General features: G+C 44.0%; 1 protein-coding gene across 1 annotated transcript in view; it reads left to right on the plus strand.

Annotated features, from left to right (window-relative positions):
- Positions 1-2,130: 2,130 nt before the first annotated feature.
- The window catches only part of LOC144688749 (procathepsin L-like), a 35,372-nt gene continuing 12,531 nt past the window's right edge, over positions 2,131-24,971 (plus strand). Inside the window, exons 1-4 of the mRNA XM_078555663.1 lie at positions 2,131-2,181; positions 9,287-9,428; positions 12,604-12,726; positions 14,137-14,367. Coding sequence (XP_078411789.1) covers positions 9,297-9,428; positions 12,604-12,726; positions 14,137-14,367 — 486 coding nt within the window. The 5' untranslated portion in view covers positions 2,131-2,181; positions 9,287-9,296. The remainder of the gene's footprint in view (positions 2,182-9,286; positions 9,429-12,603; positions 12,727-14,136; positions 14,368-24,971) is intronic.

A 24,971-nucleotide genomic window follows, 5' to 3' on the forward strand; every position in this document is an offset into this window, starting at 1 on the left:
GGAATAGGGGGAGGGAGCTAGACAAGGCATAGGGTGACCTGCCCACCACCACCCAAATTGAGGGCCCTCACATCTTTCCTCAAGTGTGGTGACCAGAATCCAGTCTAGTTCTGGCCTAACTAGAGCTTTAGAAATGTTCAGCGTAACTTCTCTGCTTTGTATTCAATGCCTCTCTTTATGAAGCCCAAGATTGCATATGCTTTTCTAATTACTCTCTCACTATGCCCTGCCACCTTCAAAGATCTATATCCATGAACCCCAGGTCCCTCTGCCCCTGCACATTCTTTAGAACTGTGCCATTTGAACTGTCATTTAGAAGTGGGCATGGTGGTGGGGGATGGAGGGGGAGCTGGAGGGCGGTGGGTGGTGGGTGTGCAAGGTTGTGATCATGAATTAATTATTATGGAGAAAAACATAAAGCTTGCTTATTAAAACATATGTTAAAACAGAGTCTGCATTTTATAAAGTTAGCTGCTTAAGGGATATTGTTAATCGCAAATGTTTGAGCACTTTGGCTTTGATGACATTAATCTCAGTTACATTACTTGCAATGTTAATGATAGTTAAATGATTGCTTTTGAGTGCAATAGATGTGAAATGAGTGCAAATGAACGCTGTTGAACACAAATAAAGAACAAAGAACAAAGAAAAGTACAGCACAGGAACAGGCCCTTTGGCCCTCCAAGCCTGCGCCGATCATATTGCCCGTCAACTAAAACATTTTGCCACCTGCTGACCTATTGCTCTGATTCCCACCCCCCTGCCATACTAGTTTAAACCCTCCTGAGTGACACTAGCAAACCTCACCGCCAGGATATTGGTGCCCCTCCAGTTTAGATGCAACCTGTCCTTCTTGTACAGGTCCCACCTGCCCTGGAAGAGATCCCACTGATCCAGATATCGGAAACCCTCCCTCCTACACCTACTGTTCAGCCATGTGTTCAGCTGCACTATCTTCCTATTTCTAGCCTCACTGGCACGTGGCACAGGGAGTAATCCTGAGATTACAACCCTAGAAGTCCTGTTTTTTAACTTTCTGCCTAACTCCTTGAACTCCCACTGCAGGACCTCGTCAATCTTCCTGCCTATGTCGTTAGTACCAATGTGTACCACGACCTCTGGCTGTTCTCCCGCCCCCTTCAGAATGTCCCATACCCGATCAGAGACATCCTGGACCCTGGCACCAGGGAGGCAACATACCATCCTGGTGTCTCTTTCATGACCACAGAAGTGCCTATCTGAGCCCCTGACTATAGAGTCCCCTATGACAATTGCTCTTCTGTGCTTTGACCCCCCTGCTGAACAACAGAGACAGCCGTGGTGCCACTGCTCTGGCTACTGCTGTTGTTTTCCCCTGATAGGCCATGCCCCGCAACAGTATCCAAAATGGTATACCTGTTAGAGGGGTTAAACGATGTCAAAATCGGAGGCTCGAGGGGCTAAATGGCCTAATTCTGTTCCTACCTTCCCAGTGCTGGTATTTTGTTGATGTTATAACAGGGTAGAGGAAGATTACACATCATCTGGCCCATGATAAACATGTTTGATGCTGGCACTTGGGTGAAAACTGTCCACAAAACTCCCAGCGCGAACATTCTTTCTGCTGATAATGTAAAATTAATCAAAAAAAAGCTAAGAAAGAGAGGATATAATGTAACAATTAAATTTTAGACCTGTGTTCCTGTAAAACTGGGCACTGTGTACACCTGTAGTGTAGTGAGCTGGCCAGAGCAGGAACTCATTGCTTGTCATTCACATTTTATCATGCTAACCACATTGCATAACGTGTTGGGAACGCAGCAAGGTCAATGGACATGTTATCTGGCATCAGTGGCTCTTAAAAAATCGGGACCACCCTTAATGGTGTCTTAATGCAGCTTTACAGAACCCCAGTGGTCGAGATAAACAGAAAATTAATTTAAAAATTAAAAAATTCAGAAGGCGAGGTAATGCAAATATAACATTTCAAAGCATTATTACTGTATATCCTTTTAAATGTGGAATTTGATTCTTAAGCAACATCCTGAAAGACAGGAAACAATCCCACTTAATTAATTTATTACTTGCTTCTATTTCCCAATCTATGAAGGTCTGAAGCAATGGGCCCTGGGAGGCTGCGTGTGTATATAATGTGGGAGTACACCTGTCGTTCGGTGGAGCTGCTCAGAGGATCACTTCAAGGTAAGTTTGTTAATACAAGGTTTCTGTCTCATTCCTTCCAGTGTTCATTGATTAATCGGGTGGAATAGGATGGGTTCAGTTCACATTCTGTGTGTATGTTCAGATGGAGCAAGGTATAAATTCATCAGTTTTAGTATTCTGGGAAAGCAGTTTAACCTGTTTCAAATCACCAGGTTAATGAATTCCTCCTCTTCTCAGCTATTTTTTAATATTTGTTCTCAGGATGTGGCTGAATCTGGTAATGCCGGCATTTATCACCCACCCCTAATTGCCTTGAGAAGGTGGTGGGGGACCTTCTATTTAAACTGCTGCAGTCCTTGTGGTGAAGGTGCTCCCACAATGGCCTTAGGTAGGAATTCCCAAGACAGTGACAATGACAAGAGAGCAGCAATATATGTCCAAGTCAGGACGGTGTGAGACTTGGAGGGGAATGTGGAGCTGGGGCTGTACCCAAGACACATCTGCTCTTGTCCTTCTTGGTGGTAGAGGTTGTAAGGGAAGGAATAAGCTTGGTAATTTGCTACAGCACATCCTGTAGGTTGTACATACCGCAGCTGTAGTGTGGTAGATGATGCAGGAGAAACTGAGTCTAGCAGCAGAAGCACCAAGTGAGTGAAATGCTCTGTCCTGGATGGTGTTGTGTTGTTGTGGCTGCACCTTGCAGGTAAATGGTGATTATTCCATCACACTCCTGACTTGAAGCTTGTAGATTTTTGAGAGGCTCTGAATGGTCAGGCGGTGAGGCACTTGTCTCAGATTAACTAGCCTCTGCCCTGCATGTATGGTCATAATGTTGATATGGCTGCTCCAGTCCAGCTTCTGGTCAATGGTGCACACTATAAATTGGCAAGTGTGAACATTAGGAAGGTTTTATTTTTCAACAGAGAAACCAAAGTCAAGGCCTGTCAAACAGAACGGCAAGTTTGTAACAAATAGGAGGAAAGGAAAACTAAATCAAGGAGTACTTGGCAATGTTGAACTTGCAAAGTATTACAATGCATTCACAGCACAGAAACAGGCCAGTCAGCCCAACAGGTCCATGCCAGTGTTTATGCTCCATATGAGCCTCCTCCCTTCCCTCATTATCTCACCCCATCAGTTTATCATTCTGTTCCTTTTTCCCTCATCTGCTTATCTAGCTTACCCTTAACTTCCTGCTTCCTATGGTAACGATGAGTCTCTCATTCTAACCACTCTCTGGATAAAGAGGTCTCTCCTGGATTCCCTATTCAATTTGTTAGTGAATATCTTATATTTATATTTTTCTCTACTCAAACACACTCTTTCATATTCATGAAGATATCTATTAGGTCACCCATCAGTCTTCTCTTTTCTAGAGCAAAGAGCCCCAGTCTATTCGATATTTCTTGATAAGTGTAACTTCTCAGTTTTGGTATCATTCTAATAAATCTTTTTTTCACCTTCTCCAATGATACTCTATCCTTTTTATGATATGGAGACCAGAATTGTTCACAATTCTCCAAGTGTGCTCTAACCAACGGTTTAAAGAAGTTTAACAAACTACATAAAAACAGAATTACCTGGAAAAACTCAGCAAGTCTGGCAGCATCAGCGGAGAAGAAATCAGTCAACGTTTCGAGCCCTCATGGCCCTTCAGCAGAACTGAAGCATAGTTTCAACAAGGGAGAAATATAAATTGGTTTAAGGTGGGTGGGGGGGAAGAGACACATTGAGGGTGTGGTGTGAGCAGATAATCAAAAGATGTCAGAGACAAAAGGGTCAAAGAGGTGTTGAAGGTGGTGGTCTTTGTCTGAGAAAAGTGCTAATTAAGAATGCAAGACAGGATATTCAAAGTACAGCTCTAGTGGGGGTGGGGTGGAAAGACTAAAGGTTTTAGTTTTAGATTTAAAAATAATGGAAATAGGTGGGGAAAGAAGAATCTATATAAATTATTGAAAAAAAAGGCGGGTGGGGGGGGGAAAGAAACGGGGTGGGGATGGGGGGAGGGGGAGTTTAAGATCTAAAGTTGTTGAATTCAATATTCAGCCCAGAAGGCTGTAAAGTGCCTAGTCGGAAGATGAGGTGCTGTTCCTCCAGTTTGCGTTGGGCTTCACTGGAACAATGCAGCAAGCCAAGGACAGACATGTGGGCAAGAGAACAGGGTGGAGTGTTAAAATGGCAAGCGACAGGGAGGTTTGGGTCTTTCTTGCGGACAGACCGCAGGTGTTCCGCAAAACGGTCGCCCAGTTTGCGTTTGGTCTCTCCAATGTAGAGGAGACCGCATTGGGAGCAACGAATGCAGTAGACTAAGTTAGGGGAAATGCAAGTGAAATGCTGCTTCACTTGAAAGGAGTGTTTGGGCCCTTGGACGGTGAGGAGAGAGGAAGTGAAGGGGCAGGTGTTGCATCTTCTGCGTGGGCATGGGGAGGTGCCATAAGTGGGGGTTGAGGAGTAGGGGGTGATGGAGGAGTGGACCAGGGTGTCCCGGAGGGAACGATCCCTACGGAATGCTGTCAAGGGGGGTGAAGGGAAGATGTGTTTGGTGGTGGCATCATGCTGGAGTTGGCGGAAATGGCGGAGGATGATCCTTTGAATGCGGAGGCTGGTGGGGTGATAAGTGAGGACAAGGGGGACCCTATCATGTTTCTGGGAAGGAGGAGAAGGCGTGAGGGAGGATGCGCGGGATATGGGCCGGACACGGTTGAGGGCCCTGTCAACGACCGTGGATGGAAAACCTCGGTTAAGGAAGAAGGAGGACATGTCCGAGGAGCTGTTTTTGAAGGTAGCGTCATCAGAACAGATGCGACGGAGGCGAAGGAACTGAGAGAATGGGATGGAGTCTTTACAGGAAGCGGGGTGTGAGGAGCTGTAGTCGAGGTAGCTGTGGGAGTCGGTAGGCTTGTAATGGATATTGGTGGACAGTCTATCATCAGAAATTGAGACAGAGAGGTCAAGGAAGGGAAGAGAAGTGTCAGAGATGGACCATGTGAAGATGATGGAGGGGTGGAGATTGGAAGCAAAATTAATAAATTTTTCCAGGTCCCGACGAGAGCATGAAGCAGCACCGAAGTAATCATCGATGTACCGGAGAAAGAGTTGTGGGAGGGGGCCGGAGTAGGACTGGAACAAGGAATGTTCCACATACCCCATAAAGAGACAGGCATAGCTGGGGCCCATGCGGGTACCCATAGCCACACCTTTTATTTGGAAGAAGTGAGAGGAGTTAAAGGAGAAATTGTTCAGTGTGAGAACAAGTTCAGCCAGACGGAGGAGAGTAGTGGTGGATGGGGATTGTTGGGGCCTCTGTTCAAGGAAGAAGCTAAGGGCCCTCAGACCATCCTGGTGGGGGATGGAGGTGTAGAGGGATTGGACATCCATGGTGAAGAGGAAGCGGTTGGGGCCAGGGAACTGGAAATTGTTGATGTGACGTAAGGTGTCAGAGGAATCACGGATGTAGGTGGGAAGGGACTGGACAAGGGGAGAGAGAAGGGAGTCAAGATAACGAGAAATGAGTTCCGTGGGGCAGGAACAGGCTGACACGATCGGTCTGCCAGGACAGTTCTGTTTGTGGATTTTGGGTAGGAGGTAGAAGCGGGCCGTCCGAGGTTGGGCGACTATCAAGTTGGAAGCTGTGGGAGGAAGATCTCCAGAGGAGATGAGATGACAAACTACTCTACTTTTCAGTCCTATCCTCCTAGAAATGAACCCCAGTGCTTTGTTTGCTTCTTTCAAGATTTTATTAACCTGCATCCCTACTTTTAGTGATTTATATATTGGCACCCCCAGATTCATTTGTTCCTCTACTCCATTTAGACACCTATTTTCTAATGAATATCTGTCTCCTTATTCTTCCTGTCAAAATGTATGATCTCATTCTTATCTATAGTGATGTTCATTTGCCAATTACATATCTGTTCTGTAAGTTTATTAATGCCTCCCTGTATTTTGACACAGTCTTTGGTATGAAATACACCCTCCAATTTGGTGTCATCCGTATATTTTGAAATTGTGCTACAGAATCCCAAATTAGAATTGTTTACGTAAATGGTTACCATCCTAAGACTAGAACAAACAGTTAATAAGCTCACAGCAAATTCCAGCCTCCACCAGAGACATTGGCCAGGATTTTCTCCTTGGCGATTTGGGGGCGGGGCCCGGTCGCCGAGGGGAAAATGACGCGGGATGACGTCAGGACGAATCCCCGACGCCATCCCGGGCCATTTAAATTTTTAGGAAGGCGGGCGGACAGCGAAATCAGCTATCTGCCGGCTGACCTGTCAATGGCCAATTCAGGCCATTGACAGGCTAGTTAAAATAATTAAAGACCTGCCCGTCCAAGCTTAAGGCTGGCTGGCAGGCCAGGAGCCCCAGCGGGTCTCTGATTATTAATGAAACTGGCAGGATGAAGTTTCATGTCTGTTTTGTACAAAAATAATAAAGTTTATGTGTTCTTTATTATTGTCACATGAGGGGGACATGGTAATAATTTTTGAATGTTTCTATTTTTAATGTTCTTGACACTGTCACTAATCTCCCTGAGACAGGACTTTGCCTCCGGGAGCAGTGCGTACTTCCGCGCGCATGCGCGCACTTTGACAGTTGGGGAATCCCTCCCCCCTACACAGGAAACACATAGCACTTCCCGTCGGGGATGCTGCTGGGCAGGCCTTAATTGGCCCGCCTACTCAAAATGGCGGTGGGCCCTGTTTCAGTGGCGGGGGTCGGCTGCCCACCTGCCGCCGAGCCGGTGGGGACCGCCCGCCATCCGAGGGCAAAATTCTGTCCCCCATCTGTCAAAGTGCGTGCATGCGCGCGAAAGAGTGCACTTCTCTCTGAGGCAAAGTCCTGTCTCAGGGAGAATACTGACAGTGGTAAAAACTTTAAAAATAGAAACATTCAAAAATTATTACCATGTCCCCCTCATGTGACAATGTCTCACGAGATGGGACATGTTAATAAAGAACACAAACTTTATTATTTTTGTACAAAATGGACATGAAACTTCATCCCGCCAGTGGATGAAGTTTCATCAATAATCAGAAGCCCGCTGGGTCTCCTGGCCTGCCCGCCAGCCTTAAGGTTGGACGGGCAGGTATTTAAGTACTTTAACTAGCCTGTCAATGGCCTCAGTTGGCCATTGACAGGTCGGCGGGCAGACAGCTGATTTCGCTGTCCGCCCGCCTTCCTAAAAATTTAAATGGCCCGGGATGATATCAGGAATTCCTCCTGATGTCATCCCGCGTCATTTTCCCGTCAGCGGCTGGGCCCCGCCCCCAAATCGCCAAGGGGAAAATCCTGGCCATTTACCAGAGAAATGGATTCATGCAGTATGTGGAGATGGTGGTGTGGTGGTAGTATCATTAGATTACCTGGGGGTAGTGATTCAAATCCCGTCATGGTGGTTAGTGGAATTTAAATTCCATTAATAAATCTGGAATATAAAGCTAATCTCAGTAATGATGGTACTGAAAGCTCCTTTTTCTTTGTTTTTGTAAAAACCCATCTGGTTCAGCATTGCCCTGCAGGGAAGGAAATCTGCCTTACTGGGCCTGGTCTACACAGCAATGTGGTTGACTCTTAACTGCCCTCTCCAATAGTCTAGCAAGCCACTTTTCAAGGGCAATTAGGGATGGCCAACAAATGCTGGCTTTGCCAGCAATACCCCAGCAATACCCACATCCCATGAAAGAAGTTAAAAAAAGTATCCATGCAATAATGTTGCCATGCAATAATGTTGCAGTACTTTCTACTCATTGACTTCAGGTCAAAGGGAGAGAGGAGCAGCTGCGCATAGGGTAGTGTATTTAGAGTTTAGTGAGAACAATATGGGAAGGTCCAGGAAAAACTGATGATAATACTACAATATGTAGAATATTTGTGTGTAACTATTTACACTGTATAGAATCTACATGTCAATGTGTATGTATATATATATAATATCTACATATATGTATTATGTTTATATATATATATAAATAATAATCATCAGTATACTCTAATTGTCATATACTTACCATAAAATATCATTTATTAGAGATTGGTGTTCTGTTTTGCTGCTCATTGGAGCTATGCTGGGGAGGGAGAGGATGACACTGTTTCCAGTAATTATAAGTGTCTCTTTGAATGTTAATGTGTATTCAGGAAAAACAATTCTTTGCTCTAGTCTGCTGTGGAACTTTTGACATTAATTCATGTAATGTGTACATTACTGGCAAGGCTACCATTTACTGCCCATATAATATAAAAGCAAAATACTGCAGATGCTGGAAACCTGAAACAAAAACAGAAAATGCTGGAAAAACTCAGCAGGTCTAACAGCATCTGTGGAGAGAAAAACAGAGTTAACGTTTTGAGTCGATATGACTCTTCTTCAGAGCATTTATTGCCCATTCCCAGTTTCTCTGATCCAGCAGAGTAGCTTACTGGGCCACTTCAGAGGGCAATTAAGAATAAACCACATAGGCCTGGGACTGGAGTCACATAGACGAGACTAGGTAAGAATGGTCATTCAGGGAAGAAAGGGCATTTAGGGAAAAAGCGAACCAGTTGGATTTTTATAACAATCCAACACCCATTTTAATGACTGCATATAGTGACACCAGTGTTCCTGACCAGGATGGAGCTAATTGGGTAATTGTCCCATCAATCACATCTGGAGATCACCATTTTACTGAAACCAGCTTCTTTTATTTGCAAATATTTAGTGGAATTTGAACACACATTTGCTGGCTGGTTAGTTTAATCCTCTGAACTAATCCAGTAATATAACCTCTATACCGCTATTTGAGCTATTGCCTTTCTGAGGCTGGAATGCTATCACTGAGTGAGTATCATTCATCACATCACTACAACTTAAATTAATTTTACATGGTTTCTTTATAACCTGCTCTTTTTGATAATTAGCCTTATATATCAAACAACATTAACTTAACAGGCTTAATGGCAGGGAGATTCCAATCCACAAACTATGACCATGAAGCATTTTATCTGTTCAATGAAGCTAAAATGTAAAAAGGTGAGAACAATTGATTGAGCAAGATAATATTTGTATATTTGCAGAATATCTTTACAAAACAGCTATTTTCACAGTAATCTGTGAATATTGTCTACTACATGTCTAACGCCATTGGATTTGCTTCATTAGATTGTCCATCATGAAGCTCTCTCTGTTTCTGGCCTGTGTGTTGGTGTCTACTCTGGTTGTAGCCTCAGGCAACACATTTGATTCAAGACTGGATGAAGACTGGAAGAACTGGAAATCACAACATGAGAAGCACTACGTTGAGGTAAAAGGGGAATTTATTCTAGTACAGAACCTATTCCAAACACTCAGCTCATTCTGAAAGGGGAAGGGATTCCATACATTCGCTAAATTATTGAGAATTCTCACTCGGAGTTAAGGCGGGAGAGGTGAGTTCCCTGTTGGGTGGAATGGATATGTGAAGTGAAATTGAAGACATATTGGTCCTAAAGTTCCAAGGGAGATCTCCCAGTTTCTAACTCTGATAGGGGACTGAGCAAATTCACAGCGAAACAGCAGAGACTTGGGGCAGAATTTAATGCAGATGACAGGCCTCTTGCCTGCTGGTTGGAGAGTTGGCGAGAGCTCAACATCACCTATTTTTGGGAACGCCAGCCAAATTAAGCGCCAATCAGGCACTTTAATGGGCAGCAGCAGGCCTTCCACGAGATCAAGAAGCCGGAGGGCAGAAATCCCACTGCCTAAGAGCTGCTGGTCATTCAGGGGCTGGCAGGTGTGCCTTGCTCAGCAGCGCCACTGGAGAGGTGGTGTTGCTGCCAGTAATGCACCCACCTGAGGCCCAGTCCACAGGTGAGTGATGGCAGGGTGGGGGGGTCGCAGTCGGTGGCAGGATGGGACTGCCATTCACGAGCCTTCCCTTTTTTTTTGTAAAAATATACTTTATTCATAAAATATCTTCAATCACATTCCAAACCATTTCAAAAACAACATTACAAGGGTACAATCCAGGTTAAACTTTTACAAAATGTATCACCAGGTGCATCAGTACAAACAATATTACAATCATTTACAGCCTTTCATTTTGATCTGTACAGCCCGAGGGGCTCTAAACAGTTCCCAGTCTCTCGGTGCGCTGTGGTAGAAAGGTCTTAGACAGCGACCCTTCCCCATTGCGCCTTTGCGGCAGCTGCCCCAAGCTTTAGTGCGTCCCTCAGCACGTAGTCCTGGACTTTGGATTGTGCCAGTCCGCAACAATCGGTCGGGGACAACTCTTTGTGCTGGAAGACCAACAAGTTTCGGGCAGACCAAAGCGCCTCTTTCACCGAGTTGATGATCCTCCAGCTGCAGTTGATGTTTGTCTCGGTGTGTGTCCCTGGGAACAGCCCGTAGAGCACAGAGTCCTGTGTCACAGAACTGCTCGGGATGAACCTCGACAGCAACCACTGCATCTCTCTCCAGACTTTCTTTGCAAAGGCACAATCCACAAGGAGGTGAACAACGGTCTCTTCCCCACCACAGCCACCTCGAGGGCAACGTGCAGAGGGGGTGAGCCTCCTGGCGTGTAGGAAGGATCTGACGGGGAGGGCCTTTCTCACCACCAGCCAAGCTACGTCTTGGTGCTTGTTGGAAAGTTCTGGCGATGAGGCATTCTGCCAAATGACTTTGACAGTCTGCTCGGGGAACCATCCCACAGGGTCCACCCTCTCCTTTTCCCTCAGGGCCTCTAGGACGTTACGTGCTGACCACTGCCTGATGGACTTGTGGTCAAAGGTGTTTTTCTGCATAAATTTTTCCACCAGGGACAGGTGGTACGGCACGGTCCAACTACTTGGAGCGTTCCGTGGCAGCGTGGCCAGACCCATCCTTCGCAACACCGGGGACAGGTAGAACCTCAGCACGTAGTGACACTTGGTGTTTGCGTACTGAGGGTCTACGCACCGCTTGATGCAGCCGCACACAAAGGTGGCCATCAGTATGAGGGCGATGTTGGGCACGTTTTTTCCCCCTTTATCTAGAGGCTTGTACATCGCGTCCCTGCGGACACGATCCATTTTCGACCTCCAGATAAAGCGGAAGATGGCTCGAGTGATCGCCGTCGCGCAGGAGTCTGGAATGGGCCAGACCTGCGCCACTTACAGCAACAGCGAGAGTACCTCACACCTGATGACCAGGTTCTTACCCGCAATGGAGAGGGAGCGTCGCTCCCACATGCCCAGTTTCCTTTTCACCATAGCCACTCGCTCCTTCCAGTTTCTAACGCATGCCCCGGTCCCTCCGAACCATATCCCCAGCACCTTCAGGCCGTCAGCCCTGACAGTGAAGGGGACAAAGGATCGGTCAGCCCAGTTCCCAAAGAACATGGCCTCGCTCTTCCCACGATTTACCTTGGCTCCCGAGGCCAGTTCGAACTGGTCGCAGATGTGCATCAGTCTGCGCACCGACAGCGGATCCGAGCAGAAGACGGCGACGTCGTCCATGTACAGGGAGGCTTTTACCTGAGTGCCTCCACTGCCTGGGATCGTCACTCCTCTTATGCCCGGATCCTTCCTGATGGACTCGGCAAAGGGTTCTATGCAACACACGAAAAGGACAGGCGAGAGAGGACAGCCCTGCCTGACTCCAGATTTAATCGGAAAGCTATCTGTTTCCCACCCATTGATTGAGACTGTGCTACTGATGTTAGTGTAGAGCAGTTGGATCCAATTTCGAATTCCCTCCCCAAACCCCATTTTGGAGAGCACATCCCCCATGTAGGTGTGCGATATTCTGTCAAAGGCCTTCTCCTGATCCAAGCTGATGAGGCAGGTATCCACACCCCTGTCCTGTACGTAGGCAATCGTATCCCTGAGCAGCGCCAGGCTGTCAGAGATCTTCCTGCCTGGCACAGAGCAGGTCTGGTCAGGGTGAATCACCAATTCCAGAGCGGATTTGACCCGGTTGGCGATGACCTTGGACAGAATCTTATAGTCCACATAGTAGAGAGTGATGGTGGGAGGGTGAGGGTCACGACCTGTTGAACTGAAATAATAACGGGATTACTGAGGCAATGAAGTTTGGCAGGAACATTGAGTTCATGATACAGAGCCTCACTGGAGCCTCCCTGAAGTCTCTTTTATAGCCTTTCCATACCTGCTGCACTGTCAGCTGACAGCACGTTTAGCCAATGAAAAGCTTCTCCCATTGTATGGTTGTGGGAGCCGGCTCCTGACACGTGTGTGGAAGTGCCAATCGCTTCCAGTTCTGCCATCAGGACTGAGCACCATAGATAAAAGACTGCCCTCAGTGACGCATTCTCAGAGTGGGGGTTTCAATCAGGTTTATCTTTGTGTGTGAGTGGGAAGGGGAATGAGTATGGACGGGAGGATAGAAACCCGACTGCAAACTGTTATTTCAGCTTTTCCACAAGGATTTTTAAAGCTATTGTATAATTTTACTAATGAAAGGTGCTCGAGATTGACTGTCTTAATGTCTTTATTCAGGAAGAAGAGACCTACAGGAGAATGGTATGGGAGGACCATGTGAGATTCATCGAACAGCACAACCTGGAGTACTCAATGGGGAAACAGACATTTACTGTGGGAATGAACCAGTTTGGAGATATGGTGCGTACAAGATGTATAGCCTGGGGTCTATTTGATATTAGTTACTGTGGTGCTATTACTGAATGAGGTGTGATTTGGTCAATGATATCACAGCACCTCATTCTAACAAAGTCTCTAGCCTCCTTTACTAATGTATGCTTCTGTTCAGATAGATTCTCCTTTGCATCTTACATCTCATTTCATTCTTTTCGCTCCTGACAATCAGCCAGGACCATGGCTTTGGGCAGTGCCCATGTGTCTGTTGTACTTTCTGAATAAAAAGCATTCCATGGGTTCACTTGCACCAAACCAAGTGACAATTTCAAAATGATGGGATAGTGTCAACAGTGCTCAACACACCAGCTGCATTAATCTCTCCCTGAGCCTAACCTGTCCGCAGTGATGGACTAAAACCCAACACTGGGATCAATGGCAATTCAGTCTCCAATGTCATGTCTTGTCATTCAAATCATTGGAAAATTGATGAGATAGAAATTGGATTGTGAATGTGAAATATTAAAGTCTAAATGTCAAATGTTGGATTCTAGTTCAATATGGCACCTCCCCCCACCCTGAAAAAGACAATTGGCAGAATTTTAGGCCCTGTTGTGTTGGAGGCGGGGCTGTAAAACACAGCAAGCGATTCAAAACACCATTGACTTTGGAGGGGCCATAAAATCCCGCCGGTGTAAAATCCCGCCCAATAGCTCATTTAAGATTGGTCCACAGACACCTGCCGTTTTCTCAGGTTTGATGTGTGAACCTCCAAAGTTCATGCGGGCAGGGTATTCAACCATGGGCAGCATCAAAACCAAACCTGGTCTTTATGTAGCAGCTACTTTCCAGTGTGATCAGAAATGGGGAATCTGCCCGACTTTCTCCTCTAATTCCAAGGGCCCTGAGGCCAATTCTAGACCAATTGCAGCCTCAGCTGAGATCAGGGAATTAAGACCAGGCTGGTGATGGAATCTGAGAGCCTCCTGATCGGGATGGTTCAGTTAAGCACCAATAAACTCAGCCATCCTGGGGACTTTTACCCACTCTCCTCACTGGTGAAAGTGCTCTGTAAGATTTTAATTACCAGAAGATTATCAAATCATTTCACACAAACTGAGGCACGTGTATAATCACGGCTGCCATTTTGTTTGTTGTACCATAGACCAGAGAGATATTGTGTCACCTTCAGGCTTTCCACCCACCTTAATGCTGGAGTGTGAAGAAATGGATTTTCCTGCAGTTCTTCATTTTAGTCAAACATTAGACATGAGTATGGAGTGTCAGCACTGCTTGATACTTCGATCTCTCTCTTTTTGTTAAACTCAGTGAATAGATGAGAATGTAGCCCTGTGAGGTTATGTACCCACCTCCTGCACATTCTCCATTAAAAATCAATCACTTCATTAACAAATGTCCATGTACTTTACTTTCTAGACCACTAAAGAGTTCAATGAACTCATGAATGGATTCCTCCCAGTCGAAGCTGATAACTCAATTGAAGATGAATTTGACGAAGAAGATGAACATGTTGAAGATGAACATGTTGAAGATGAACATGTTGAAGATGATGATGAATTTGATAAAGATGAAGAAAATGATGATGATTTGGGAGATGCAATTGTCGACTGGCGTACAAAAGGCTATGTTACTCCAGTGATGAACCAGGTAAAAATCAGACAGAATCCTTCAAGTTATGGTTGGAGCGGGATTTTCCTGCTCCAAAACTGGCACGCTTCATCATTAGGATGGGAAAATCTCTAAAGCCATTAAAAGTCAACAGCTCTCCAGGCTGTCCTGTCCCGCAAAGTAAGTATAAGGTTCTGATCAAATCTTGAAGTTATGTAGGAAGGTTTCACTTTAGTTTTAGATCCTAATTGCCTGAAAATGTCTCTCCTGCCTGCTTGCTTGTTGTTTACATGCATTGGTTATGGTCAGGCATGGAATCATGGGCCAGGAGTTTATGGCCCCACCGCGGTGTCTCCCCCTGGCAGATGCGGCGAGCCATTTAAATCTCCATTCAGTTCGGCGGGACCGTAATATCCCACTGGGTGGTAGGGGCTGTAAAATCCTGGCCGTGGTGTGAATTGTATACCAAAGTATAAAAGCTTTATTAAGAAACTGAATAGATTTTAAAATGTAAGTGCACAAATACAATTATAACATACTAAATAAGACTTTCAGATCCAACCTGGCAAAACTCAAGCTGGACAAGTTTCCAAGACGCACTGTTAAAAGTTCCTTGTTATATTATATCCAATCTCATTTCATGAACATTCCAGCGTGTACTCTAAGCATCCACAATCACAATTTAATTCTGTTGGAGCTTGAGCCTTTGTCAATCATTCTCTCTATCCAGGTAATGCTTATTTCTTCATGTTTCACAAGAAGGCAGAGCGTTTTGATAAGGATGGGAGACAAAGGGCCTGATTATTCCTCTCGGAGACAGGAAACAGGAACCAGGTCTAGTTTTGTGTCAAAAGACGCCTGCAGTGGAAAAGCAACTGAGTTTTGGACTTTCCCGGGTTGGAGCCTTTAATTAAAACTGTTTTCCTGTCTATTTAAAGCTATTTGGTCAGGAAATGGGTTGGGTTCCAGATGCCCAAGGCAGTCATCACAGAGACTGCTGCTTGTCGTGAGAGAGAGACAGTTCATGCCACTGCAGCGCAGCCGACATGAGGTATCACAGAGGAGCAGGAGGACTGGCACCCGGGAGGGAGAGGAGTGAGGACCTCTTCCCAGAGTTTGACAGGAGGCGGCTACCTCGTCATGCAGCAGGGGCACCTCTCTGTTCAACATATTCTTCCTCCACCCCCAATTCCTCCTCCCCTCTTACCTCATGCCCCTCCCTTGATGAGCCATTTCCTGCCAGGACCTCACTCTCCTTAGGAACCACATCTCTCTGGAGGGCCATGTTATGGAGAGCATAGCAAACTGCACAAAAACCAAGACCCTTGCAAGAGGGCATTGCAGGACACCCCATGACTGCATCAGACATTGGTCCCAGTGCCCCCTGAGGCCACAATGCCCCATCAGTTGTGATTCTGATGTGTTGTTCAGCATCCATAAAGAGGACATCTGTCACCTGGATGATGTTCAGGTGTGAAGCCTCCTGTGAGATGTCAAAGAGGTCCACAGTTGACAACGGCACTGATGTCTGTGACTGATGTCAGCCTAGATAGTCTGAGTCTCCTTCAGCACAGGCCCTCAGCATTCAACAAGTTTCTCCACCTCTGCCTGTAGATATTTCTCCTTTGTGCCCCTCATCCCTTTCCTCTGTCCTCGTGATGCCTGTTACTCTGCCCTCCCTGTGCAGATTGCTGCTTCTCATCTCCAATGGCTTTAATTTCTGAGGGTGCAGCACCCATTTCCAGCTGCAGCCAGCTTTGAGCTCAAGGGGAGTCCCATCAGCTGTGCCCACTGCTCTGATGTCCGTGCGATGCCAGTCGATACCAGGAAGCTGGCAATCTCCTGAACTGGCAATGTTTCTAATGCTGGCTCCTCCCCTGACCTGTGATGGGCTTCTACAACTTTAACTTCAAAGGGTTAAGCCCTTTAAACTATAAAAAAGCATTTTTACTTATTAAAATCTCTTACTAAACTCTTCCTGCCTCCATGAGTTGGCCCAGGCATGGTCCACACCTCAATGCGACTGGACTGATTCAGTCAGCTACTAAACTCCAACCCTCTCTTAGAAAATTTGAAAAGTTTTGGGGGACGGTTTTTAAAATGCCAGAACATTGTTAATTAGCCTAATACTGTGTCAGGCCTGTGGTCCCCCATTCCCTTGGGAAGATCGGGGATAACAGAAACAAGAGGCAGGACCTGCGGCTGTACAGAGTTGTGGTCAGCTTTTTTTGCCTGGCCCTCCTCTGTTTGGTCTTGATTGGAGCCAGGAAAATCCGGTGCAGTGTCTCATTACTTGCCATTCTACAAGGACTACACAATCAGCACACAGTTTAAACAATCTTCAAGAATAGGTTAACAATATTCAATAGAAAGCCTGGAAATGTATCTTTGTCTATATCCCATTGACGTATTCCTATAGGTTAAGTCCAAGTGATCAATAAATTTTTGTATATTTTTCATAACTTCTTCTGAGGTCTTTTATTTTCCAAAGTACCTCCCCCTTGAGTCCTCGCTATTATTTCAAAATGGCCCCAAATCCAGAGAGCGGTATTGTCAGAATGACAGGACCAGTCAATGTTTAATTTTGTTTTACCGATGAAAGTTTGCTCTTTAATACACAACATGGGCCAGAAGTCACCTAGATTCCACTGTTTTTTTAAAAAAGATTATTCCCTTAAACTCCCAGTAACCTTTCCCTTCTGAAGCACTTGAACAACAGTTCATGTCGTTTACCATGTCAGTTTCAATTTCAGAAGCAGGTGATGCCCGGGTTGATCATTTTAGTTGAGATAAAAGCTTCCGACTACTTTTGGAGGAAACTTTCATATCTCCGCCCCAACCCCCAAGGGCACTCTGTCTCGGAAGATAAGAAATAATCCTGAATGGATTGAAGCCAAGCCTTTGAGAGGCAAACATTTAAGTACAAATTGTCACCATTTTCTGACGTTTGATATCTGAGGACAACAGATGAAATTCTTCACATAATTTTCCAGCAACGATTGTTCCTTAACTCAATGAAGTCACTTTTGTGTCAAAGAACCGCTCTCAGTAATCCAGCCCCATCATGCCTGTAAAAGGGTAACCAGGAAGTCCATTGTTGGCTGAGATTGAGAGTCAAGGGGTAAATTGCATAACATGCATTTGTCAACTGCTGATCTTTTTTCTGTTACCATAGGGAAATGTCCACTCAAATTAAGAAACCCAAAAATCTATTAATGCCTGATGAATGTTTACATTCAGCAATGCAAAAGTTGTTGCTTAATTAAGTAAAGCCAGCTATGTGTGGGAGGACTAAATTCTTTGCAGTTAAAGTAAGACGGAGCCAGATATTATCATTCATGCAGCTTACATCACACACAACTTTCACACAGATTTAGGGAGGTTTTGCTGATGGAAAAATAACCAAACTCTATTTTACTTTTTTAAAAAATCATTGTGTCATTTAAACATTGCAGAATTTGTAGGTAGGAAAATAAATTGTGAAGAGGACATGAGGAGGCTACAAGGTGACGTAGGTTAAGTGAGTGGACAAAGATCTGGCAAATGGAGTATAATGCGGGAAAATGTTGGCCGTATAGAAAGTGAGTCTGGAGAATTGATAATGGAAAACAAGGAGATGGCAGATGAATTGAACAGATATTTTGCATCAGATTTCACTATAGAGAATATAAGTAACATCCCAGAAGCAGCTATAAACCAGGAAATGGAAGTGGGGAAGGAACTCAAGAAAATTACAGTCACCAGAGAAGTGGTACTGAGTAAATTGTTGGAGCTGCAGGCCGACAAGAGCCCGGATCTTGATGGACTTCATCCTAGGGTCTTAAAAGAAATGTCTAGTGAGATAATTGATGCATTGGTTTTGATTTTCCAAAATTGCCTAGATTCGGGGAAGGTCCCATTAGACTGGAAGACAGCAAATGTAACTCCATTATTCAAAAAGGGAGGGACACAGAAAGCAGGAACTATAGGCAAGTTAGCTTAACATCTGTCAAAGGGAAAATGTTACAAGCTATTATTAAAGAAGTTATAGCAGGGCATTTGGATAAACTCAAGTCGTCAGGCAGAGTCAACATGGTTTTGTGAAAGGGAAATCATGTTTAATCAACTTACTAGAGTTCTTTGAGGAAGTAACATGTGCTGTGGCTAAAGGACAACAGGTGGATATACTGCACTTAGACTTCCAGAAGGCATTTGATAAAGTGCCACATCAAATGTTATTGCGGAAAATAAAAGCTCATGGCATAGAGGGTAACATATTGACATGAATAGAAGATTAGCTGGCTAACAGGAAGCAGAGATTAGGCATAATTGGGTCTTTTTCAGGTTGGCAAGATGTGATGAGTGGTGTGCCACAGGGATCAGTGCTGTGACCTCAACTGTTTACAATTTATATAAATGACTTAGATGAGGGGATGGATGGGATGGTTGCCAAAGTTGCTGATGACACAAAGATAGGTAGGAAAATAAGTTGTGAAGAGGAAATAAGGAGGCTACAAAAATATATAGATAGGCTAAGTGAGTGGGCAAAGATCTGGCAAATGGAGTATAATGTGGGAAAATGTGAAATTGTCCATTTTGGCAGGAAGAATAAAAGAGAAGCATATTATCTAAATGGTGAGAGATTGCAGAGCTCTGAGGTACAGAGGGATCGGGGTGTCCTAGTGCATGAATCACAAAAGGCTAGTATGCAGGTACAGCAAGTAATTAGGAAAATTAATAGAATGTTATAATTTGTTGCAAGGGGAATTGATTACAAAAGTAGGGAGGTTATGCTTCAGGTGTACAGGGTGTTGGTGATACTGCATTTGGAATACTGTGTACAGCATTGGTCACCTTATTTAAAGAAGGATGGAAAAGCTCAGAGAAGGTTTACCAGACTAATGCCTGGAATGGGTGGGTTGTCTTATGAGGAAAGGTTGGACAGACTAGGCTTGTATCTGCTGGAGTTTAGAAGAGTAAGGTGATTTGATTGAAACATATAAGATCCTGAGGAGTCTTGACAGGGTGGATGTGGGAAAGATGTTTCCTCTTGTGGAACAATCTAGAACTAGGGGTCACTGTTTAAAAATAAGACGTCACCCATTTAAAACAGAGATGGGGTGAAGTTCTTTCACTCAGAGGTTAGTATGCTTTGGAACTCTCTTCCTGAAAAGGCAGTAGAAGCAGAGCCTTTGAATATTTTTAAGGCAGAGATGAATAGATTTTTGGTAAGCAAGAAATTGGTTGTCGGGTGTAGGGGGGTTGCAGATTTCAGATTACTTTCAGATCAGCCATGACCTTATTAAATGGCGGAGCAGGCTCGAGGGGTTGAATGGTCGACTCCTGCTCCTTGTTCATACGTTTGTGTGTAAAATTATTCATTTTGGCAGGAAGAATAAAAAATAACTTATTATCTAAATGGTGAGAGATTGCAGAGCTCTGGGATTCAGAGGGATCTGGGTGTCCTAGTGCATTAATCACAAAATGCTAGTATGAAGGTACAGCAAGTAATTAGAAAAGCTAGTAGAATGTTATCATTTATTGTGAGGGGAATTGATTACAAAAGTAGGGGGGCTATGCTTCAGTTGTACAGGGCACTGGTGAGATCACATCTGGAGTACTGTGTACAGTATTGGTCTCCTTATTTAAGGAAAGATGTAAATGTGTTAGAAGCAGTTCAGAGAAGGTTTACTAGACCAATACCAGGAATGTGGGGGTTGTCTTATGAGAAAAGGTTGGACAGGTTAGGTTTGTATCCACTGGAATTTAGAAGAGTAAGAGACGGCTTGATTGAAACCTTTTAAGATCCTGTGGGATCTTGACAGAGGGGATGTGAAAGGATGCTTCCTCTTTTGGGAGAATCAGAACTAGGGGTCACTGTTTAAAAATAAGGGTTCGCACATTTAAGACAGAGATGAGAATTTTTTTGTCTCAGAAGGTCATGAGTCTTTGGAACTCTCTTCCTCAAAAGGCGGTGGAATCAGATTCTTTGAATATTTTTAAGGCAGACCTAGATAGATTCTTGATTAAAAAGGAAATGAAAGATAATCGGGGGTAGGTGGGAATGTGGAACTGAGGTTACAATCAGATTAGCCATGATCTTATTGAATGGTGGAGCAAGCTTGAGGGGCCGAGTGGCCTACTCCTGCTCCTAATTCATATGTTCGTATGTTCGAGTTCATAATGTAATTACATTCTGAATTAATTTCAAACAGTGTTGTCAAGGAAGATAGTATTTTAGTTTGCTTATCTCATTTTTAAAGGGTAGGTTTTTCTGGACTTGTATTTACAATTAAACTGTTCAATCATTTGTCTCTTAAGGTTCAAGGTTCATTAACTCTTAGATAGTGAATAGTCCAACAACAAGATTTCTCTGGCTCGAATGTTTCCTGCACCAGGCGGGAGTAGGTGGGGGCGGTCGTAATTGGCTCCCCACCGCCATTTTACGTGGGCAGGCCAATTAAGGCCTGCCCAGCATAATACGTGAGTGGTAGCGCTGATCGCTACCTGAGCATGCTGGGGGTGGGGGGGGAGGGAGAGTCGGGTCCAGCACTCTTTGTCACATGCGCGCAAAAGAGCGCTTCAATCACCCTGAGGCAGCTCTGTGCCTCAGGGAGATTGAAGCGGCTGTACAAAATATAAATAAAAACAATGAAAATTTAATGAAGCATGTCCCCTCATGTGACTGTGTTACATGAGATGGGGCATGTTTTTATTTTTCACAGAAACTTTTTATTTAAGTTGTAAAAGCTTTAGGAAACTTCATCCCGCTTGTGGATGAGGTTTCCTACAAAACGTGAAGGCCGCTTGGCCTTTTCGCCTGCCCGCCAACCGTAAGGTTGGACGGTTAGCGTAAAGTTGACCTTAATTACTTTGTTAATGGCCATAATAGGCCTTATAATTATCGGTGGGCATGCAGCCGACTCTGGCACGCACCTGCCGAGCGAAATATCACGAGACAGTGTGATGACATCGGGATGCACGCCTGATGTCATCGCACGTCATTTTACGTGCTAGCACATCTGGCACCTCCCGCATGCCGACTGAAAAATCCTGGCCTCTAACTTCTTTGCTATAAAGAGACAGAAGACCCTGCAGAAATTTCTTGGGCCCAGGATCCTTTTAACTACCATCAACATAAGTTGAAAAGGTGCTGACAGTTTGCTAACGGCTTTCACATTCCAGTCCAACCAATAGGATTAAACAATATTCTCCAAATGCTCAATACAATTCCACAAACATCAACTACTCTCAGCATTCAAATTTCTTTATCAACTCATCAGAAGTAAAGATTTTCACAAAGCTTACAATGGCAGGAATGTCACTGTGGCCACAATCAAAGTCTGATTTCCACAATTTAATAGTTTGTTAACCTCAATAACCTCAATTTCATTCTGGAATATTTTGAACTTTACACATTAGAGAACAGATAAATTTATCAAAACCACACATGCTTACAAAAGCTCAATAAATTACATAATTTTTTTTCGTTTTTTTTTCTTCAGGCACCTTTCCAAATGACTGATGAAAATATTAATATAACTGAAGGAAAAATTAGGCTCACAGCTAAATGAACATTCTGACTCAAAAAAGGGGAAAAGATAGTGAAATAAAAGGAAGGACATTCCATCTTGGTGCAAAGTCCTAAGCTCAGAATCCATGTCCTCACTCAAGCTTGTTACCTCCTACACAATTCTTGATATTCTCCTCTACTGGTATATCTGTATTGACAGAGAGTAATGGAGAAATGGCACTCGCCATGGCAAAGTCACCTTTGGTTCACCTAATGTCAGCCATTGTTTTAATGGCTTCAGTCAATTCATCTATCTTAACTATTGCTTTCTCCAACATATATTTAGGGTCCCCTGACTGTGTCTGTCTTTAAGTAGCTTCATGTGTTTTGTTTCCTGTCTGTTGGATGGTCTATTTTCTCTGCTGTTCTTGCTCTGCTCCTCCTTCTGTGCTTTATCCTTAAACCTGCATCCAATTAGTCCCTTCATCTTGCTACACCCTGACGGTTTCTTACTAATAAGGTACAAGTTCCTGGACTTTATTTTTTTTTTTACCTATTAGAGTATTTACTGGGTTTCAACCCATTTTTCCACAGCTAACAACTCTATCTGCCTTGACTAAACACTTATGGCGTTACCATGAGTCCATGCAAGCATATAATCTCTCATCGCGTTCATCAACAGAAAAGCTGAATCCTAGCGAGGATATAATCTCTCACACTTTTAAACAACCCAAAAAACATGAGCTTGTGCAAGAATATAATCCCTCATCACTTTGAAACCACCCACTGGTACCACCCCTGGACTTTTACACGTATCTCTTATAACTCAAAACTCATATTGCCAATTTTGCCCATTAACAGGTACAACAACCTAATCATATTTACATTGACATATATACACTGTACAAAACCAGATCTCTGATGCCTCATTGGACCAACAAATAACAGTAATCTCTTTTAAGGTCTGGTCTGTTACATGAAGAAGCTAGAGGTTGCTTCATTCCAAATTCAACTAAATTAATCAATACAATCTACCTTTTTACAAATTTATGCTGGGTCTCCCAAATTAACTCGTAGAAACATAGAAACTAGTAGCACGAGTAGGCCATTCGGCCCTTCGAGCCTGCTCTGCCATTCAACATGATCATGGCTGATCCTCTATCTCAACACCATATTCCTCCTTTCTCTCCATACCCCTTGATGCCCCTAATATCCAAAAAATTTATCAATTTCTTTCTTGAATATACTCAGTGACCCAGCTTCCACAACCTTCTGTGGTAGAGAATTCCACAGGTTGACCATTCCCTGAGTGAAGAAATTTTCCTCATCTCAGTCCTAAATGGCCTACGCCGTATCCTGAGATTGTGGCCCCTGGTTCTAGACTCCTAACCAGGGGAATATTTCTCCCTGCATCCAGTCTGTCTAGCCCTGTTAGAATTTTATACATTTCAATCAGATCCCCTCTCATTCTTCTAAACTCTAGTGAATACGGACCCAGTTGAACCAATCTATCCTCATACAATAGTTCTGCCATCCCTGGTATCAGCCTAGTGAACATTCGCTGCTTTCCCTCTATGGCAAGTATATCCTTTCCTAGGTAGGGAGACCAAAACTGCATACAATACCCCAGGTATGGTCTCACCAAGGCCTTGTATAACTGTAGTAAGATATCCTTTCTTCTGAATTCAAATCCTCCTGTAATGAAGGCCAACATACAATTTGCCTTCCTAATTGCATGCTGAACCTGCCTGTTTACTTTCATTGACTGGTGTACAAGGACACCCAGATCCCTTTGTACATCCATATTTCCCAATATATCACCATTTAAATAATACTCTGCCTTTCTGTTTTTCACACCAAAGCGTATAACTACATTTATCCATGTTATACTGCATCTGCCATGTGTTTGCCCACACGCACAACTTGTCTAAATCACCCTGAAGCCTCCTTGCATCCTCCTCACAACTCACAACCCCGCCCAGTTTTGTGTCGCCAGCAAACTTGGAAATATTGCATTTGGTTTCCTCATCCAAGTCATTTATATATACCGTCAATAGCTGGGGCCCAAGCACTGATCCCTGCAGCACATCATAGTCACCACCTGTCTTCCGGAAAAAGACCCATTTATTCCCACTCTCTGTTTCCGGTCTGTCAACCAATTCTCAATCCATGACAATTTATTACCCCGATCCCATGTGCTTTAATTTTGCCCACTAGCCTCTTATGTGGGACCTTATCAAAAGCCTTCTTGAAATCCAAATACACCACATCCACTGGTTCTCCCTTATCTATTCTACTAGTTACATCCTCAAAAAACTCCAGTAGATTAGTTAAGCATGATTTCCCTTTTATAAACCCATGCTGACCTTGTCTAATCCCGTTAATGCTTTCTAAGTGTTCTGTTACTATGTCTTTTATAATAGACTCTAGCATTTTGCCCACTACTGATGTTAGACTAACTGGTCTGTAATTCTCTGTTTTTTGTCTCCCCCTCCTTTTTAAAAAAGTGGTGTTACCCTACGATCTGTAGGAACTACTCCAGAGTCTATAGAATTTTGGAAGATGACCACCAATGCATCCAATATTTCCAGGGCCACTTCCTTTAGTACTCTGGGATGTAGATTATCAGGCCCTGGGGATTTTTCAGCTTTTAACCCCATTAATTTCTCCAGCACCATTTTTTTTACTAACACTGATTTTCTTTAATTCCTCCCTCTCACTAGACCCTTGGTTCCCTAACATTTTCAGGAAATTATTTGTGTCCTCCTTTGTGAAGACAGAGCCAAAATATGCATTCAATTCTCCTGCCATTTCTTTGTTCCTCATTATAATTTGCCTTGCTTCTGACTGTAAGGGACCGACATTTGTCTTTGCTAATCTTTTTCTCTGTACACATTTATAGAAGCTTTTACAGTCAGTTTTAATGTTCCCTGCAAGTTTACTTTCATACTCCATTTTCCCCTTCTTGATCAATCTTTTTGTCCACTTTTGCTGAATTCTAAACTGCTCCCAACCCTCAGGCTTCAATACTCTTCAAGTGCCATTTAATTTTCCCCTGACCATTGTTTCTTACACCGGCCTGCAGTAACTAAAAATACCCTTTAATCCTTTCTTGGACAAGGGTGACACATTTGACACTCTCCAATCTTTT

The sequence above is a fragment of the Cetorhinus maximus genome, chromosome 13 (genome assembly GCF_964194155.1).
Source record: "Cetorhinus maximus chromosome 13, sCetMax3.hap1.1, whole genome shotgun sequence".
NCBI classification, from domain to species: Eukaryota; Metazoa; Chordata; class Chondrichthyes; order Lamniformes; family Cetorhinidae; genus Cetorhinus; species Cetorhinus maximus.